Source organism: Cryptotermes secundus, unplaced genomic scaffold (genome assembly GCF_002891405.2).
Source record: "Cryptotermes secundus unplaced genomic scaffold, Csec_1.0 scaffold112, whole genome shotgun sequence".
Classification (NCBI taxonomy): domain Eukaryota; kingdom Metazoa; phylum Arthropoda; class Insecta; order Blattodea; family Kalotermitidae; genus Cryptotermes; species Cryptotermes secundus.
The window spans coordinates 909,878-930,818 of NW_019718271.1; the positions used below are offsets into that span (position 1 = coordinate 909,878).

The following is a 20,941-nucleotide window of genomic DNA, read 5'->3' on the forward strand; positions in this document are numbered from 1 at the left end:
CCAACATAACAATCATCCAGCGAAGTCAATCCAAAATACTTAGAGCCATAGTTCACGCACCTTGGTACGTGTCAAACCAAACTCTTCACACCGACCTCAAGATCCCATATATAAGAACCGTAATCACAGACAGAATACAAAAACATTATCAGAAACTGGAATCTCACCCCAACAACGCAATAGAAGCTCTCCTTCAACCTACACAATACAGAAGACTAAGACGAAACTTGGCCAAACGATCTCCAGGAAAACTGAGGTGTAATCGATGGATTACAGCTCTTCAAGCCAACTTAGTACAATAGAATAATTATTGTACATGACAGCAAATTAGCTCATAGAATGCAAATTCAGATTGCTAATAAATGATAAATAAAAAAAAAATTCTGTACTTTATATGTGAGCTACCAATAGGGACGTTGGAAAACAGTGTCGGGAAATGGGATGTTGCAATGTCTCTCCCAGGCGAAGTGGACGCCCTACTTCTTTATTGCCACCAGAGTGAAAACACTTCCGCCGTTTTTGACCACCAGATTCTCTGGTTTGCTGTTTGGAGTGGGGCAAGCGTCAATTGCATGTCCCTTATTCACCTAGTGGCCTCGCGTTGCCGCTCTCTGCCGTAGTATAAACAAGAAAGGACGGGAAATCCGGCCTTGTTACGTAGAGCTTCAAGTATGAACCGCGTCAGGCGTAACTCACCTCGGTATTAACTCAGCCTCCAATGGCTCCTGGGAGCTATAGGCGGGCCTTGCGACTGACGGTCAGTCAGTCAGTCTTGGTGTCAAGCCCCATGTGGGGCTCATTACCAGATATTTATTACTGTTTCACAGTTACGGTCTTGTTTTGGTGGGGCGCTTTCTTTGACGAGTGGACGGGTCTGTCTTTTGTCAGAGTCATTGTCTGTAGTAGTAAGTCATTTGCCATAATGTAAAAGATATTTACATTTTAAATGTTAAACGTGTTAAAAAGTATATGTACTATATATACAGGGCTTATTTGAAAGGTAAGGTAAAACTATCCCTGTAACAGGCCATGGAGGCCCATAGGTTTGTGAGACGTTGAGGTTCCCACATTTTCAAGACAATCGGCTCACAGATGGCGGTAAGTTAGCTAGCCTTAAGCGCCGGCCGCCATTTGCCCACCAGGTAGATTCCTGGTACTCATTTCTGTCAGAGGCTGAGTCGACCCCAGGGCCATAGTGCGGCTGGAAGGATTAGGTCAATTGAAAAAAAGTTCACCTCATCGGGACTAGAACCAGCGGCCTTCCTCCGTGTAGCATAGTGCCTCAAGCAACTACGCTAATTCGTGTCCTCACAGGACCTTATATACAAGTTAAAATGGCGACGGGGTTTAAGAACTACATTAATACTTTGCCTCCACTTATGTTTTCAGAAGGCAACGAATTCGGTTTGTGAGGTGTACAAGAACCAAAATCGCAGTATAAGAACAGCTGAAAATATTTGTAAACGCGTGAACTTTCCAGTGAAAGAATCAAAACTTTATTGTTATTAAATTAAAAGTAGAATAAATGCCTTTTAATATTCAGAAATAGTTGTTTTACTGTTGAAGACATGGGCTTACTCTTCCGTCAAATATACGGAAAGTGCTGGAATATCTGTTTCCTCTTACAGGAATTCCACTACGTGAGTCAGATCAATCCAGTTCACACCCTTACAGCCTGTTTCTTCAAGGCCTATATAAATATTATCCTTCCATATACGTACACCTATGTCTTCCAAGTGGCCTCTTCCATTCCACTGAAATTTCGTAATTATTTCTCAGATCTCATGCGAGCTACATCCGCCACCCATCTCACCCTCCTTATAATTCACACACCAAACGTCTATGCCTTGTGTGGTATTCGAACCCACGAACCCTGCTTCCGAGCGAGCGAAGACAGTGCATGCCTTAGACTGCTCGGCTACCGTGACCGGCAGTGTATAAGAATATTATATAAGAATTCAGTTCGTACCTCACAGGAAACAGATCCGAACCCACGATCCCGGCTTCCGAGCGAGCGAAGACAGTGCATGCCTTAGACCGCTCGGCTACCGTGACCGGCAGTGTATAAGAATAATATATAAGAATTCAGTTCGTACCTCACAGGAAACAGATCCGAACCCACGATCCCGGCTTCCGAGCGAGCGAAGACAGTACATGCCTTAGACCGCTCGGCTGCCGTGACCGGCAGTGTATAAGAATAATATATAAGAATTCAGTTCGTACCTCACAGGAAACAGATCCGAACCCACGATCCCGGCTTCCGAGCGAGCGAAGACAGTGCAAGCCTTAGACCGCTCGGCTGCCGTGACCGGCAATATTTATAATTGGTAAACGGTTATTACGAACAGGGGGAGGAGTCTACGGAGCAAACTGGAGGTGCCGCGCGGCTGAGGGAAAGGAGTCAGTGGGGAGCAAACCGGACGTGCCGCACGTTACAAGTTACGCCTGGTGCGTTGTCAACTTTTAGTGGAAGTGTGTGCCAGGGAGAGGCAGTGGGAGGAATAGCCCAACCCCATGAGGTCAGCACGCACTTCTAACAGGTAGACACTTCTATGCAGCACAAGGAAAAGGAAGAAAAGGAAATCAGCTCTTAAGTCACGAATAAATCACCGTAGAATTGTTAAAAAGACGAATATAAACCTGTTTTAGTTCCATTGTACGGGCAGTCTCAGTGTCGCGTTTCGCAGTTCCTGTCCGGCTGTCAACGAATGCCAGCATAATCCTAAGAAGTGTAAGTGGGAAGCCACATTTCCGTTTTCATGACCACTACAAAGGTTGAGGAAGTAGTTCATTATATCGTGAGTCCGAAGTGTGATAAGTCCCTGTGAATTTCAAGAGCGGAACAGTTTCCTACTGTCGTTTCCTTTCATAAATCGTTCGTAGGAGAAAATCTGTGTCTGTTGTATAATGAGGTAAGTAATTTTGCCTTTTAATTTCTAATAAATATCGATTAGTATTTGCTTTTTTCAGGATCCGTCAAGCATGATGTGTTGTTATGTGACGACTGAATAAATGCTACTGTTAATATTCGCGCTAAAACGTAATTGTGTTCAAATGTGTAGAATTTTTGTTAAATTCTTCATCGAGAAATATTTGAAGCAGAAAGACGAGACAGGAATGCATTACGAGTTTTGGTGCAAAAGTCTTGTAAAGGCGACAGACAGAGATAAATCATAATTATTCGAAGAGTACTATCTTTTGGTATGTGACACCGTGTATTCTGAGGTAGACTAATAATAATTATTCGAAGAGTACAATCTTTTGGTATGTGACGCCGTGTATTCTGAGGTAAACTAATAATAATTATTCGAAGAGTACAATCTTTTGGTATGTGACGCCGTGTATTCTGAGGTAAACTAATAATAATTATTCGAAGAGTACAATCTTTTGGTATGTGACGCCGTGTATTCTGAGGTAAACTAATAATAATTATTCGAAGAGTACAATCTTTTGGTATGTGACGCCGTGTATTCTGAGGTAAACTAATAATAATTATTCGAAGAGTACAATCTTTTGGTATGTGACGCCGTGTATTCTGAGGTAAACTAATAATAATTATTCGAAGAGTACAATCTTTTGGTATGTGACGCCGTGTATTCTGAGGTAAACTAATAATAATTATTCGAAGAGTACAATCTTTTGGTATGTGACGCCGTGTATTCTGAGGTAAACTAATAATAATTATTCGAAGAGTACAATCTTTTGGTATGTGACGCCGTGTATTCTGAGGTAAACTAATAATAATTATTCGAAGAGTACAATCTTTTGGTATGTGACGCCGTGTATTCTGAGGTAAACTAATACCGGACTATACGGCGTCATATCTTTGTAGTTACTGCCGTGAGAAACTCAAATACATCCTTTTGACTTACTGGTGGGGCGAGAAGGATATCAATTTCATAAGTCAGAAGATAGGATAATGGCTGACGACTCGCAAGACATGTATGAAATTGTCCTTGAATATCTGAAGATGTTGCCCTTGCTCTTGACTGGAGAGGTTGCGCAAAATCCCCAAGAAATATCACTGATTCAAATAGAGGAGCTATGGACAACGAATCGTCATGGCTGCCAGTCATATTGTTTATCTCTATGGATTAGGCCCTCCACTGTGTTACATATCAGAGTTACTTTCTGAAATTCAGAATTTCTCAGACGCTTGGTAGGGTTCTTGGGACGGTGCATCGGCATTTGAAACTCGTGTCCTAAATAAGAGAACAAGAAGTAGAACAGAGAACAGCAGAACCCATAAACTTTCCTACTGTACAAATTTCTAGATTTCTAGATTTTGTAGATCTCAACTACACGACAATTCAATAGCACTTTATTTACATTAAAACCCATAGTTTCGGACATGCAAACACAACTCACGACATGAAAAAGAAACCATATTACAAGTGGGGTCTGACAAAATGATACTGAGACATGTATATGAAAAACCCTTCAGTCAGATTTCCTGAAAGGAGTGAATGGGAAGACGGGTTTCGGCCCGATAGAAAAGGGGGACTGATCTGGTATACAGATGGTTCCAACATAAATAAGGGCACTGGAGCTGGTGTGTACTGCTATGGCACGAGGCGGAAACTTAGTTTCAGCCTTGGGCAGTACACGACAGTATTCCAGGCAGAAGTATATGCCATTAAAGCATGTATTGTGGAGAATTTAGATAGGAACTATAGAAATAGGAACATCTACATTCTATCTGACAGCCAAGCTGCATTTAAACCGCTTGACAAACACCAGATCAACTCAAAATTGGTCTGGGATTGCCATCAAACCCTCATGGAACTGGCCAAACATATCAGGGTACAACTGATATGGGTGCCAGGGCATGAGGGTATTGCTGGAAACGAAACAGCAGACCAATTGGCTACGATTGGAGCTGAACATCCGTTCATAGGACCTGAACCAGACTGTGGCATCTCTATAGGAGTTGCCAGACAGGCAATCAGGGACTGGACAAACATAAAACATAGGAAATACTGGAGATCCTTAACTGGACTCAGGCAAGCAAAGGGACTCATACGAGGACCTTCCACTAAAAGAGCGAAGGAACTGTTGAAGTTAAAAAGGAACCAGCTACGATGGGTGGTAGGACAAGTTACAGGACACTGCCACGTTAAAAGACACCTCTTCAAACTGGGACTAAGCGATAGTCCCACTTGTGAGAGGTGTCAAGAAGAAAATGAAACAGCCACACATATCCTGTGGGAATGTGAGGTCTAAACTTATTTAAGATTACGTCACTTGGGTCAGTACTTTATGGAACTAAGTGACCATTTCGACGCCCCCACATACAAAATCCTGAGCTTCATTCGAAGCACAGGATTGCTGAGGGGATAATCAAAAGGGAAGCACAATAGATCACTGTGGTCGCGGTGCAAGGGCCGAGAAAGCCCACCCCTTATACAGTTATTCATACATTAAAACCCTTGTGAAGAGAATTTCAAAATGCACTCCATTTACCAGTAAGCAATGGGTCGCGCCATAGCTCAAGCGGTTAGTCGCTGGCTTCCCACCGCGGCGGCCAGGGTTCAATCCCGGGTCTGGTTAAGTAGGATTTGTGGTGGACAGAGTGGCGCTAATGCAGGATTTCTGCAAGTACTTCGGTTTCCCTTGCCAATTTTCATTCCACCAATTTCTCCACAACCACCCTCACCTATCATCTGGGGCTGGTACAATAGGCCAGAAGTGGCCGCAGTACAAGGGACTTAGTCCACCCCACTAGCATTAAAGAAAATTAAGCTAATCCTTCCAGCCACACTATGGCCTTGGGGTCGACTCAGCCTCTAACAGAAATGAGTACCAGGAATTTTCCTCGGGAGTAAAGCGCGGCCGGCGGGTAAGGCTGACAACCTTACCGCCATCTTTGAGCCGATTGTCTAGATAATGTGGGAGCCTCGACGTCTCACAACCCTATGGGCCTTCACGGACTGTTACAGGGATATCTTTACTTTACTTTACTCATTTCTGTTAGAGGTTGAGTCAGTCAACTCTAGGGACATAGTGCGGCCGGAAGGATTAGGTCAATTGAAACAAATCCAACAACCGGCTTGTAGCATAATGCCTCAACCAACTACGCTGCCGCGTGTTCCCACTCCATTTAGCAGTACAAATCAAAATTCGACAAATGAACTATTTAAGAGCAGATTCAAATGTAGAAATGTGTTATTTGTGTTATCGTCTGCTGTCTCCACAGCTCCCTTGGGCCCTGGCCTCTGATTTTCAGTTTCATAATCATTTTACAGACGGTGGGACTCCTTAGACGAGTGATGAGCTCGTCCCAAGGCCTCTACCTAAACACAGAACAACATAACCAGAATAAAAACATACACATACCAAACATCAATGCCTTGTGTGGGATTCGAACCCACGATCCGGCTTCAGAATGAGCGAAGACAGTAAATGCCTTAGACCCCTCGGCTACCGTGACCGGACTCTGAATATATACAGATTAAAATATTCAAAACTAACTTTACCAGTAGTTTTGCATGGGTGTGAATCTTGGTCTCTAACATTAAGGGAGGAACATGGACTGAGGTTGTTGAGGAGAATATTTGGACCGAAGAGGAATGAAATAGTAGGAGGTTGGATAAAACTGTGTAACGAGCAGTTCCGTAGCTTCTACTTTTCGCCAAATGTAATTGAAATGATATGCTCAAAAACAATCAGATGTGCAGAGCATGTAGCACGAATGGGGGAGAAGAGGAATGCATGTAGAAAATAGGTAGGATGATAGTATTAAAATATATCTTACTGAAATATGATGGGTTGGTATGGATTGAATTTATCTGGCTCAGGACAGGGACCAGTGCCGGACACCGTAATAAACCTTCGGGTTCCATAAAATGTTAGAAAATTCTTGAGTAGCTGAGCGACTGGCGGCTTCTCAAGAAGGGCTCAGCTCCATGGATTTAGTCCGACACTGAATTGGAAGAACTGGCAACAACATCCCGAATACAAAGGAAGATTGCTAACAATTCGACCGCAATGATCGGTAAAACCACATCTGGAACGGAAAAGGGATTAACCGGAAACCTCACTTATTCGGAAAATATTTCCGGTCCTATAAATATGCAGTGAGAACTAATGTGACATTACTTCTAACAAACCTCAGCTGTCTATCGACGAAAATTAAATAAAACACAGCAGGATTTAATGGAAAACAGCCTTCTTTAATGCTCATTATCTTGTGTTCCCTTTCTTCCTAACGTCGACAAAGTACCGTATGTGTAGAACTCCTACTACTTACTTACTTTGTAAGATTTGAGGCTTTCACGGCGGTGACTATGAAGAAAGCAGTCTTCTGGGATTTGGCGCCGTGTATATGTGGTGTTAACCGACGTTTCGGAGGAACGTATCGCCCCCATCTTCAGGGTTGAAGAAGTATAAGTAAATCTGCAAGCGACAACACCGTGAGACAGTCTGCTTGACCGTGTCTCACGGTGTTGTCGCTTGCAGATTTACTTATACTTCTTCAACCCTGAAGATGGGGGCGATACGTTCCTCCGAAACGTCGTTTAACACCACATATACACGGTGCCAAATCCCAGAAGACTGCTTTCTTCTACTTACTTACTTACTCATGGAGCTGAGCCCTTCTGGAGGAGCCGCCAATTCTGCAGCTATTCAAGAATTTCCCAGAATTTTATGGAACCCGAAGGTTTATTACCGTGTTCACAAGAGCCCTTCACTGGTCCCTACCCTGAGTCAGAGCAATCCAATCAATACCATCCTATCTCTTCAAGATCCGTTTTAATATTGTCCACCCACCTACGCCTTGGTCTTCCCAGTGGTCTCTTTCCTTTTGGCTTTCCCACCAATATCCTATACACATTCTACGTCTCCCCCATTCGTGCTACATGCCCTGCCCACCTCATCCTCCTTGACTTGATCATTCAAATTATACTTGGAGAAGAGTACAAGTTATGAAGCTCCTCATTACGCAGTTTTCTTAAACCTCCTGTCACTTTATCCCTCTTCGGTCCAAATATTCTCAACACCCTGTTCTCAAACACCCTCAGTCTATGTTCCTCCCTTAATGTCAGAGACCAAGTTTCACACCGATACAGAACCACAGGCAATAGAACACTTACTACAGGTAATAGAAATAGTGAATATCAACTGTAGAAATGAAGGATGAATAATTGTCAGGAAAATGCATGTACCTTAGATTAGATACGCGTTGAGTCAGCCTAGAAGCGACGCTCATGTAAAGATAATTGCAAAACAGCCAAGCATTACTCACTGAGCATTACCCCCGGAGGTTGTCACCACATGAACTTGTTTCGCTGACCTTACCGTCACGTGGGAGATAGTTGTCAGTTTTTACCAGCCTTCAACCAATTATTAAAGCTTAACATGTCATATACTTACTTAATTATGGAGCTGAGCCCTTCTTGAGGAGAAGCCAAATCTGCAGCTACTCAGGAACTTCCCAGCATTTTATGGAACCCGAAGGCTCATTACCGTGTTCACAAGAGCCCTCAACTGGTTCCTATCCTGAACCAGATCTATCCAATCTATACCATCCAATACTATCTCTCTAACATCCATTCTAATATTGTCCACCCACCTACGCCTTGGTCTTCCCTGTGGTCTCTTTCCTTCTGGCTTTCCCACCAATATCCTATACACATTCCTCGTCTCCCCCTTTAGTGCTACATGCAGTGCCCACCTCATCCTCCTTGACTTAGTCATTCTAATTATACTTGGAGAAAAGTACAAGCTATGAAGCTCCTCATTATGCAGTTTTCTCCAACCTCTTGTCACTTCATCTCTCTTTGGTCCAAATATTCTCCTCAACACCCTGTTCTCAAACACCCTCAGTCTATGTTCCTCCCTTAATGTCAGAGACCAAGTTTCACACCCATACAGAACCACAGGCAAAATTATAGTTTTGTATATTCTAATTTTTATGTTTTTGGACAGCAGACGAGAAGACAAAAGGTTCTGGACAGAATGGTAGCAAGCATTACCCGAGTTCAACCTCCTCTTAATTTCCTCCTGAATCAGGTTTCGAACTGTTATCGTTGTTCCCAAATATCTGAACTGTGCCACATTTTCAAAACATCTGTTTCCTATCTTTATGTCATGATTTTGCCCTTTAGTTTTCTCTGTGTTTACTTCTAGACCAACCTCTTTATAGACCGGAGCCGCTATTTGCTTAAAATAGCTCCTCAATTATCATCACGAGGCTGAGTTGACTCCGTTTCAGACCCACTACTTCTTAGAAAAGATTTGGTAGCGCCGGGAATCGAACTCGGACCTCTGGATCTGTAGCCAGGAACACTAACTACTAGACCACAGTGGCGACATATATATAAGAAAGAAAATGTACAGTTATTTAATGTCGTTAATACTTTTAATGACAAAATGCGGTTTACCTTCTAGAAACGTAATTCTTTTCTGCCTAGTATGTCTGTTATGTGCCGGTCACGGTATCCGAGCGGTCTAAGGCATGCACTGTCTTCACTCGCTGGAAACCGGGATCGTGGGTTCGAATCCCACTCAGTGCATGGATGTTTGGTTTGTGTGTGTGCGTTTTTCTGTGTTTGTGTACAGGTAGAGGCCTTGCGACGAGCTGATCCCCCGCCCAAAGAGTCCTACCGAATGTGTAGGATCTAGAAGAACCGAAGTGAACGGAGAAGTTCATGGCCCACTGGGGTTCTAGTGGCAAGGAAAGAAAAAAACGTCTTATGTGAGACAGCCAGTTAAATTAAACCTCTGTTCTCATAGCCAGAAATGGAAACTTTATAGATTTAACTAATGGAAATCGTGAGTTACCTTGGAAACACACACATAAAAATAATTTATAATATAATTGTTCTCAAAATTTTGGCATGGAAGGGATTAATTAGCCTTGTTTAGTAGTAACTTACCCAGTCAATACTAAGTGCACTGACCTAGCCCCTTTCAAAAGAATCAGGTATAGCAAACATTCGCCCGGAATTCAGTTTCCGCTTACGGTAGGACTAATTACATCTGGTAATCGCATGAACATAACAAAGAGCTGGTTTTATTCCGGTAGCGGTAAAACACGATAAACCTTCTAAAATAATTAGCTATATCATTTTCCTGGAAACGGAAATTACTTGTTACGTGGGTGTTTTACCATTTCTCACTCACCTGTCTACTTCTCGTAAAGGTGTTAGTATTTCCTTTCTTCTGTTGCGCCATTATTTAATCGATACATCGTCACACGCTTTATCGAAGTCGTTAATGGTGAACATGAAAGATCGATTAGCAAGTTTCATGAGAACGATACTAATTTATTAAACTGGGACATTTTTCCTACTCATTTACTCCTCTCCTGTTGTCAGTGACGCACATATCGACTCTACATTAAGCACCATTATCCAGGAAACATGGACCGTGCATAATAAAACAGCCTAACAGAGAAACTTTCATTTCCAAATATTTCATAATCTGAAGGTACAGTGGGTTATTCACGAAGAGTCATATCACTGAAATTGAATGGAACGCTATCAAGTTCCCCTGCATTATATTCGATATATCGAGTTTAGAACTCGTGGTATCGATAGTAAAATGCAATTAGATACTTATGCGGATCATAATAGCGTCGCGCTGTAATGCCTATACAGTCTCAGACCACCAGAAAACTGGGATCGCGTACTCGAATCCCCTTCGAAGCATCCAGAGCATGTCTGAGAATTATCTTTCGTGTTTTCTTATACAAATAGATTCTACAGTGGACCGAATTCCCGTTCAAGGAGTCCAACAAATCAATATCTTATTCACAATCGTGAAATAAATCTTAGTCGAGATAATCGAAAGGGTCTAATCCGTGGCAGCTTAAAAAGATTAGGTTCTTTACAAGTTTATGTGTAGTTCACATTCATTCGATCTTATTACTATCAGAATCTAGTATCCGAACTGGGTCCACACCAGATATTTCACTTAATGATTCAGTTACTAGGCCAACTGGATTTTATTCAGAAGGCAACCACCTAATAACTAATTCCATGGAGTAGATTCTCAAGGGTTCTGACGCTTGTGTATAACACTTAGAATTTTTGGGTGTTTGGACTTTTTCACCGTCCAGTGATTATCTTTTTCCAAGGAACCCAACTGGGTAGGTGTTTCCCCCCCCCCTTTCACCAGAGGATAGAAACAGATCCAGTTTCCAAAACGTTTTTTTCTATATTCTAAAATACCGGACGATGGAAAAAAGCCCCAAAACCCAGTAATTCTATTTCCATGGAGCTGAGCCCTTCTTCAGAAGCTCCAGTTGTGCAGGTACTCAAGAATTTCCCAACATATTTCGGAACTCGAAGTTTCATTACCGTGTTCACAAGAGCCCTCCACTGGTCCCTATCCCGAGCCAGACGAATCCAATCCATGTCGTCCCATTCGATCTCTCTAAGATCCATATTAATATTATCCATTCACTTAAGTCATTTGCCTCTTTCCTTCTGGCTTTCCCACCAGTATCCTATATGCATTCCTTTTCTCCCAATTCGTGCTACATGCCCTGCCCATCGTTCTAATTTCTAACCACCTAATACAAAACGAAATTTAATCGATAGGTGATTAATTCATCCTATATATTACAGCCTCTAGGATCTCTTTAGAGGAGTCCAAATTATTAAAAGGAATAAAAGTTTTACAATACTTTTCCTATATTTTTTAAAAAATATAAACCCAGTTACACAGAGTTGGGATAGTTCAGTTGGTATAACAATGAGCCATGCGCTGGACGGTCGGCGTTCGGTTCCCGACAGGGGCAAAATTTTTCTTTTCTCCGTAGTTTCCAGACCGGCTCTGGGGTCCATACAACCCCCTATCCATTGGGTACTGCGGGTTTTTCCCCAGCTGTAAATGAGCAGTGGCGTAAAGCTGACGACTGACCTCCATACAGTGTCAAGGTCAATAATGGTGCAGCCATGACTCAACTCCCCCATACGTCTTCACGGCATGGTGCTTAGTTGACTAAGAACAGGGACAACTTTACCTTTAAACAGGTTATATAGCCATATGTAAAGCATTATAATACTGGAACAATGCAATATTTGCATGTTTATATATATATATATATATTACAGTAGCCAATTTTTCTTGTTTCTATCTTCTCTTTGTTAGCGTTCTGATTCGTCTGTTGAACTGAATCCTGATGCTTTGTCCCATAACACGTGGTCTGTGTCTTATTGCGCTATAACAAAACAGACTGCAAATTTAATGCAGAATTTTACTGTGGCAGGCCCTGGGGTCCACCCAACCTCCTATCCCATGGGTACTGTGGGTAAAGCGGCCGGGCAGTAAAGCTGACCACTCACCTCCAACTACAGCCGAGGACAAGAAATGTGGATCCATACCCCCACTTCCCAATACACCTTCATAGCGTAATACCGAATTAGTTAAGCACAGGGACAACTTTACCTTACCTTTCAGGTATTCTAGTTGGAAATGAGCACTGTTTGTGCACCTAACAATTCTGTCTTTCCAAATTCATTTATTGCCCTTATCCGAGCACCTTTTAGAATTACCTACATCACAATTTCATTGAATCTTGAGACAAATAGCCCACACGAAATACTGAATGATAGTGGCACCGCTGTATATGTAGATTGGTACTTAACCTCTTAAAGGTCACAAAGCCAACAGTTGCATCAAGTTTTCGGAATGAGGCGCGTCATTTTACTGTTGAATAAGGCTTCTCCTGCCCGGGGATTGAGTTCCCAGAAAAGTCCCGAGAATAATACAAATTAAGGCTAATGAAATGACAGAGAAGATTGTAAGTCAAATACGGGTAATGTTAGAAGTTATTCATTTCCCTTACTTTCAACTCAACGTATTTAAATGTTAATTTGATCAAAATTATCATAATGTAACGTGTAGACCTGTTACCAGGTAGCGACAAAGAAACAGTTTCCCACGGCAGTGAGTTCACGCATAACAACAGAGGAACTGTTCGAAACGGTGTTTTCTACGCGATCCGTGCTGAGATATTAAAACCGAGACAAGATTAGAAGTTAGTCAGCATTAAATTTTGTTATAATCAACAACTGGTCTTTGGTATTGAAGTGATAGTGTATTATTTACTCACTATTTAGTCGGTGCCTCATCTTACAAAGTATTGTTCGTACCTTAATGTAGTTGCGTTGTGACGGTTTTAATAAAGAAATTGTATATTATAACACAACAGGATGCATGAAATGAAAATTAAAAATAAATGAATATATGTATATTACTGATAAGTGTGGGTATTTTTTTTTACTTATGCACCAAATTAAAGAAAAATATATAAGTCAAAACTATTCAATGAAGTTCGTTAAGAAAAGGATGTAAACTGTTTTGGCGTTTGATCTATTTGAAACAATTACACATACTCCAATAGAAGACCTAAATGGTTGCTCAATAATGTGCACGTCTTGAAAATGATACACTGTTTACCTGCAAAACTTAATTAAATATTTTCATTTCTTTTCAGATATATTACGATGTTAGGCTATGTGTTGCTTCTATGCACATCTGTGATATTTGACATGGCTGTTACTTCAACAACAATTCACCACCCAAGCTCAATACCTGGAAATATTTCAGTGCCCCAGCAAGTGCCACCAGCTTCAAATTCAACAGATTCAACCATGTATAGACACGGATATGGGAGCTATAATGAGTCTCCTCCCGATTTAAGCAGCATCAAATTTAAATATGATGACAACAATAAAAACACAGTACAGGAAAACCTTATAGAGAACGTCATAGCCCGAGGAGTTCTACAGTTTGCTTTACAGTTGGATTTTGCGTTATCTTCAGAGGACTACAGGAATGTTGATGATATGAGCAATGTAGTTTTTTCTCCTCTTAGTATTGCTTCAGCTTTGACAGTACTAATGCTTGGAGCAGCTGGAAGAACGTACACAGAAATTGCAAATGTATTAGGTTTGGCTGCTGGCATTGATTTAGTTTCACGTGGTGATGAATTACATTATCATTTTGGAAGGTTTATAAAAAAGGTTGAGAATTACCCTGATGCTCGAAAATCAACATATGTGACAATGGCAGGAGGAGTTTTTGTTCAAGATGGTTTCCTGATAAAGGAAAGGTTTGCAAACCTGAGCAAGGATGCTTATTTGAATGAAGTTCTGACTCTGGACTTCAGTGGTCATAGCACTGAGGCAAGAAATGTCATAAACAAGTAAGTACCAAGTAAATTGGTACAGCTGTAACAATATAGACTTATATTTAGGAAGTACACAGCTCTGAACCTCTGGCATAGCTGTAACAGTATAGACTTGTATTTAGGAAGTGCCCAGTTTTTAACCTCTGGCATAGCTGTAACAATATAGACTGATCTTCTCCAAGTACATCCTCTATTTTCCTTTCAATTCTTCTTTTAAGTATCTTTACTATTATCTTTGCTGTATGTGCAATAAGGCTTATTGTGCGACGGTCGCTGCATTTTGTAGCTTTTGTCTTTTTCTTTAAGGCAATCATTGTCACTTCTGTAAAGTCCTTGGGCCACTCTCCACTTTCATATATGGTGTTCATTAGTTTTGTCAGTGTTTTCAAACCACCTTCTCCCAGTAACTTGAGCACATCTCCAGGTACATCATCATCTCCTGTAGCCTTTCCCTTCCTCATTTCCTTGATAGCTTTTTCCACCTCACTTTGTAAAATATATGGTCCTTTCCCGTCTGTATCTACTTCTTATTCTGGTTCAACTTCTAAGGTTTCTGGCTGATTAGGTCAATCATATACCTCTGTAATATACTTTTACCAAATTTTCAGCACTTGCCTCTGATCTACTATTCTATTCCCCTGGGAGTCTTCGATACCAACATTTTGAATCCCATGATTCTCTTTCCATCCTAGTTCTTTTGTCTTCATGTACATCAAATCATAACATCTTGTTCTTTGAAACTCCATAATCTCATTACATATCTTCTCAAGATATTTTGGCCCTGTCCATGGCTCTTTTCAATTCATTTTTGGAAAGAGACTATCCAGGAAAAGTGAGCCTTCTTCATTGTTNCCACATCGCAGTACAGCAGCCGTTCAAACCACTCTGGTCACGCCTGCTGCTATACGAACTTGAACCATCTCGAGCATCATTTGCTCTGTGCTTCAAGTCACTACTGATGATGCTGCTTCCAGCATCGGTTTTTGGTGTCTCTCTTCGTCTGATGCCTACCCTTTGACCTGTCCAGCAAGGGAGGCCCTGCCAGTATCTACGCTACCGCTGGTATAGCTCTCAGGGTCCTTGGCATACTCAAACCCCCTCACCAGAATAAGGTGGAGACACCAACGAGGGGGTATTGAACCTATGGCAGAGCTATAACAGTATAGACTTGCATTTAGGAAGTATCTAGTTTTGAACCTCTGGCATAGCTGTAACAGTATAGACTTGTATTTAGGAAGTACTCAGTTTTGAACCTCTGGCATAGCTGTAAACTATGTTAGATTTCTTCTCTTTATATTTGTGCTTTTGCAGTATTTCTCTTATCACTAGAAACATTTTCACAATTTTCCACATTCATAATTTTGAAACTGACCACATTAAAATAATGAAATGCCATCAATTTCAGCACTAGGATTTTAGATAATCTAATTCTGACCCACATTATTCACAACGTTGCCTGCATAATTACATTTGAAGTAGGTCACTATCTATATCATGTCCACAGTTGAGCTGCACAAAGTAAGCTGGAACATATAAAAACCCCTGCACTGTTTAAGTAGGTAGGGAGGACATGTGCCTGGATTCGCACCCATTCAGCATTTCACACTTTTTACTTTCCTAAACCTTTCCTTAGATGACAGCTCACATTTGGGGAAAATAGGTACAACACTTATTCAGGTATAAGTGAACCTACAAACACATTATTTTAATTGTATTTGTATTAATTTCAGGTGGGTAGAAAACAGAACTTATGGACACATACCTAATATTCTGGAGTCTCCACCACCTCCAAGCACAAAGGTTATAATTGCTAGTGCCCTCTATTTCAATGGTGCATGGGAGAGTCCTTTCCTTAAAGAACAGACTGCATGGTAAGTAACTGTGGGTTGTGTACAACATCTCAAAAAGACATGTATATTTAAAGTTAATTCAAAATAAAATCACATATAAGGCTCATATGTTAAGGCAGGTGGGAAAAAGAGATGGATTTCCATTTTTCCACCTCCTTTCATATTTTCCGTTACATTAAAATGTGTGTATATACAGGAATGGCATGTAAGACAGAATTATACAAGCTGAACAGTGGAGAAAGCCAGAAAAACTTTCTGAAGATGGGCCTAGATAGTTTAAATATGTTGTGAAATCCCTCAATGAAAAGTTAACATCTGTTGAAGGGAGACTGGCATGCGATTCTTCACAGCACTGAATGTCTTCAATCTAACTGTAGCTCCCTGAAATTTTACTAAGGAGCAAGATATGGGTTTGAATTACATTTACATTATCATTACATACTTACTCTATTTTACATCTTAAAACAAAATGGTTAGACCCAAGAGGGGTGAAGTAGATAGGGAATGAAGAATATCATGAAACAAAGAACTCAATTATTTATACAGGTCATCTGGCATTATTAGCATAATAAAATCAATGTTAAGATGGGATAAATGCATAGCTGGGCTGAAGACACCAAAAGTGCATAGAATTTTGGTGGAAAACCCTCTTGGAATTCGGTCACTACTAAAATAGGTGAGATTGGAACAAAATATTATATTATTGGTAATGCAAACAGGTTATAAGTGATGAGAATCATATGAAGCTGGCTCAAGATCATGTAAAGTGATGTAGTTTAGTATTAGTAGTATTGAATTTTGGATTCTACTGTGAAAGTTTTTTTAATGCTAGTGGGGTGGGACTAAGTCCCTTGTACTGCGGCCACTTCTGGCCTATTGTACCCGCCCCAGATGATAGGTGAGGGTGATTGTGGAGCAGTTGGTGGAATGAAGATTGGCAGGGGAAACCGAAGTACTCGGAGAAAACCTGCCCCAGTGCCACTTTGTCCACCACAAATCCCACTTGACCAGACCCGGGATTGAACCCGGGCTGCGGCGGTGGGAAGCCAGTGACTAACCGCTTGAGCTATGGCACCCCCCTCAAGTGAAAGTAAGTTAGTTACAGTTGTAAAACAAATTTTATGTAAGCTGTTCCCTCTGGAAGGTATGGAAATGGAGCCCCATTTATAAAAAATATGTATATAAAGTGTGGATCATTAAGAATACGTTTTTCTCACTGGAATTTACTCTCCACAAAAATAAAAATATTTCTATGTGTATCAAGAAGGAAGGTCTACCAGTGACTGAAATTTCAAATAAAAAGACAACAGGTTGAAAAATTATTTAACAAAATTATATGATATAGAAGCACAGAGAAGAAGCAGACTCCAATAAGGAAGGAAGTGACTGGTGATGAATCTCTGTTATATGAGGAGATTGTCTGACAGTTTGTTGCAAATTGTTCAAGCAGCCCAGCAGAAAGAACACATGTTACTGTCATCAACTTCCCACTGCAGGTTCAGACTTTTAGTATATTTAACATTCCAGTAGCATGTACACATCACAATTTGTTTCCACTACCACTCCAATAAATTCTGTTGACCATAATTCCAAACCCCTATTACTTTATTAAACATTTGGTCAGCCATGTTAATACTTGCGTTGAAATGCTGTGTGAGATTTACACATTGAAATCAGCATTCATGTGTGATACACATGAGAAATGTAAGGGAAAGATTGTGACATTATTTTCAGCATGTTACAATTCTAAATATAGAAAATTATTCATGCAGTTTTAAATAAATTTAGAGAGAGTGGGAAGAAAACTGAATCAAAATTTTGAGTATTTGCTGAAGAGAAATAGGACGAAATTGCTGCCAAGCCCGATAATGCTCATCAAAAATCTCTTAGACATCTTGGTCCTATGATCTGGTTAGATTCTGTTTGTGATGAGTTGGCCTATGGGCTTGCTGATTACACTGTTGGTCTGAGCAGAGGTGGAAAGGATTTATATTATGAGCTTGTGTTTGTTCCACTGGAGCAGATGTGTGATTTGTGTCAAGGTGTCAAATAACCTCCCTATATAAGTAGCAGCTGTACTAGTGAGAGCACTAGAGGTATTCTAATGCTTTGACCCTTGCAGTTGCCATGTTCCATTAGTCACTTGAGAAACATGTGGACGTAAGTAATGTCTCTTAATCAGAACATTTTATTTTTATATTGAGAACTTCTGCATAAATACAGTCATGTAACTGACCATATAATCCTATTTAAGAACACATTATACACCCTTAGTGCCAGCCCAAGCCACTAATATCAGTGTCTGAAAGCAAGAATATGTATTATGTTAGTGAGGGTTTAATAAATTGCAGGGTTTCATTCACTTGTAAGAAATGTTTATGACTAGTTGAGACTTTGATTTCAGCTCAACTGCAAATGTTGCACCGATTACAGTGGCCATGCAATCTAAGGCATGAACTGTTGTTACATACTCAAACACTGGGATCATGGGTTTGAATCTTACTTGAAGCATGGATGTTTGTATGCCCTTTATTCTATGTTTGTGCTGTCCTGTATGCAGGTAGAGGCCTTGTAATGGGCTGCTCCTCTGTACAAGGAGTTCTACTGACTGTGTAAAAGATCAAGGGACTGAAAAAGCAGCCAAGGTCCAACATAGGGCTGTACAGCTGTAAATAGACAGACAGAGAGACAGGTAGATGGATGGCAAAGGTTGTTCATGACATTGAAACAACACAAATAAAAAAAACCTTAACGTAACTTTTGGTAACACTATTTCCTCCATGCCTGAAACTCACACACAGCCTAATTCATGGCAATGAAAGTGGTGTAGGCATTATGGTATGTAAGGACTTGTGTTGTGGCACCCTGTACTTCAGTAACAAAAATCTTACTAATTTTAATGTTACATTGTAATTTTTCAGGCGACCATTTTATGTCTCTGGCAGTCAAGTGAAAGGTTCCAGTGAAGTCGTACAAGTCCTGATGATGGTAAATGGTGGAGATTTCCCATATTATTCTGATCCAGTTCTTGGTTGCCAAATTGTTGGGCTTCCATATAAAGATCATAGCGCAACAATGTATCTTGTACTTCCAAATGAACCTGGGTATCATGCTCTCAAACGTTTACAATACAAATTCACAGTGAATCGCTTGAAAGGACTTGCAGATTCTGCAACAGAGAGAACTGTAATCATTGCTGTACCACGTATGCAGCTTGAATCAACAATATATCTGAAGAAGGCCTTGAAAATACTTGGTATTAATACACTATTTGAGCCATTCGAAGCAGATCTAAGTCAGATATCAGATGACAGGAATGTTGCTTCTTTTATAAACACTGACTGCTTGGGAGAAACACATGTAACTCAAGAACAGAATAGAGGAGTTGATAATAATACATCAACTACAAATCAATGTCCAGAGCACACAGCTTTAAATATAAACACCAGTACTGATGAAGTGTCCAAAAAATCAATGTACCAAACAGACTCAGTGAAACAAATAGCACCTAAACACATTAAAATCCCCTCTATTAATGGCGATTCTAAGATAAGTAAGAATCCTGGGCTCTATGTAGACAGTGTTATTCATAAGGTCACAATTGATGTCACAGAAAGTGGTACAGAAGCTGCAGCTGCCACAGTTGTGTCAGTCACTAGAGATGGTTCTCACAAGGTTGTCAGATTTGAGAGGCCATTTTTGTTTTTTATTCGTCATGAAGCAACAGGTGCTATCTTATTTTGGGGCACTGTGGTGAAACCTACACCCAGTCGAATAATGCCTTCTGGTAAATGATCTGAAAAACTATTTAAGAAACCAAAATATGAAACTCTTTTTCAATGAACTGCTGAGCACCAGGGAAGGATGGTATTGAAACATAAACTGTGAGAGAGAATGTTCATTAAAATAAACTTAGGAAAATAATGACATTAAATACAAATACCTTTTTTACAGTTTGTTTCTGAACAAATATTAAGAAGTATTATCACCTTTCAGCTGTTGAAATTTGTGACATTGATACACTATTAAGTTTAGAGGCCAACATGGCTTTAGTCATTAGACCAGCAGGGTGCCCATAAAATTACAATGTGGCTGTTACTATACAGCTGAAATAAACAGATGACCCAGTTAAAATAATTGTCAAATCAAACGCCATTAACTCCATCGAAACACCTATGCCTGAACATGCTGGTGGATTCTTATAATTCAAATTAACTTTTGTGTGCATTATAGCACGATATTGCATTGTTCAAGAATACATAATGATACCATCTCAGAATCTGTATAATTGAATCCTTTTGTTGTGTGGTTTGTAAGGGAGACCTGTGGTGCTGAATTACCCACTGAGGAATAAGTTATTACTGCCCCTATTGTGTTTAATCTTTGGTTATTTCTGATGCGATAAGGAAGCATAATGCGTGCTGTATCTGTCTTTGTATGGTTTGTATGTGATATCTTGCAGATGTTGCCAGTCATGGTAGCCGAGCGGTCTGAGGCATATACTGCCTTTGCTTGTTCAGAAGCCGGGATCATGGGTTCGAATCCCACACAAAGCATGGATGTTTGGTGTGTGTATACATTTATTCTTTGTTTGTGTTTTCCTGTGTTAAGGTAGAGGCCTGATGAACTGATCACCTGTCCAAGGACTCCTAAACTAAAAATCTAAACTCTGTGGCCTTTAGTCTGCAAGCAAACTATACCGACTGAACAAAGTTAATACCAACTTTTATGGATATAGGGTGTCGCGTGGTCAGGACAACAGATCGACATGGCCGTTAATCTCGGTTTTCTAGAGTCCTACACTCTATAAAAATGATTATGAAACTGAGAACTCAGCCCTGTGCTCCAAAGTGTGAGCAAGGGGAGAGGAAAAAAATCTTACAGATGTTGAAAGTATATGATTCCATTTATGGGAATTCTGGTTAACTACATGAGAAAACCTTCAAGT

At 40.5% G+C, this 20,941-nt stretch overlaps 1 protein-coding gene across 1 annotated transcript; it reads left to right on the plus strand.

The window, feature by feature from the left end:
• The first annotated feature begins 2,411 nt into the window (after positions 1-2,411).
• Positions 2,412-20,696, plus strand: LOC111871339 (serine protease inhibitor 28Dc). The gene is made up of 4 exons (XM_023864413.2): positions 2,412-2,912; positions 13,448-14,158; positions 15,874-16,014; positions 18,915-20,696. The coding sequence occupies exons 1-4, from the start codon at positions 2,908-2,910 to the stop codon at positions 19,786-19,788; spliced, it is 1,731 nt and encodes a 576-aa protein (XP_023720181.1). The 5' UTR covers positions 2,412-2,907; the 3' UTR covers positions 19,789-20,696.
• Positions 20,697-20,941: the final 245 nt, after the last annotated feature.

What these genes read in the sequence shown, in the direction of transcription:
- LOC111871339 (XM_023864413.2), top strand. An exon ending in GCAAGAAATGTCATAAACAA is followed by an intron (nt 14,159 to 15,873) that starts GTAAGTACCAAG and finishes TATTAATTTCAG; the next exon opens with GTGGGTAGAAAACAGAACTT. An exon ending in CTTAAAGAACAGACTGCATG is followed by an intron (nt 16,015 to 18,914) that starts GTAAGTAACTGT and finishes GTAATTTTTCAG; the next exon opens with GCGACCATTTTATGTCTCTG.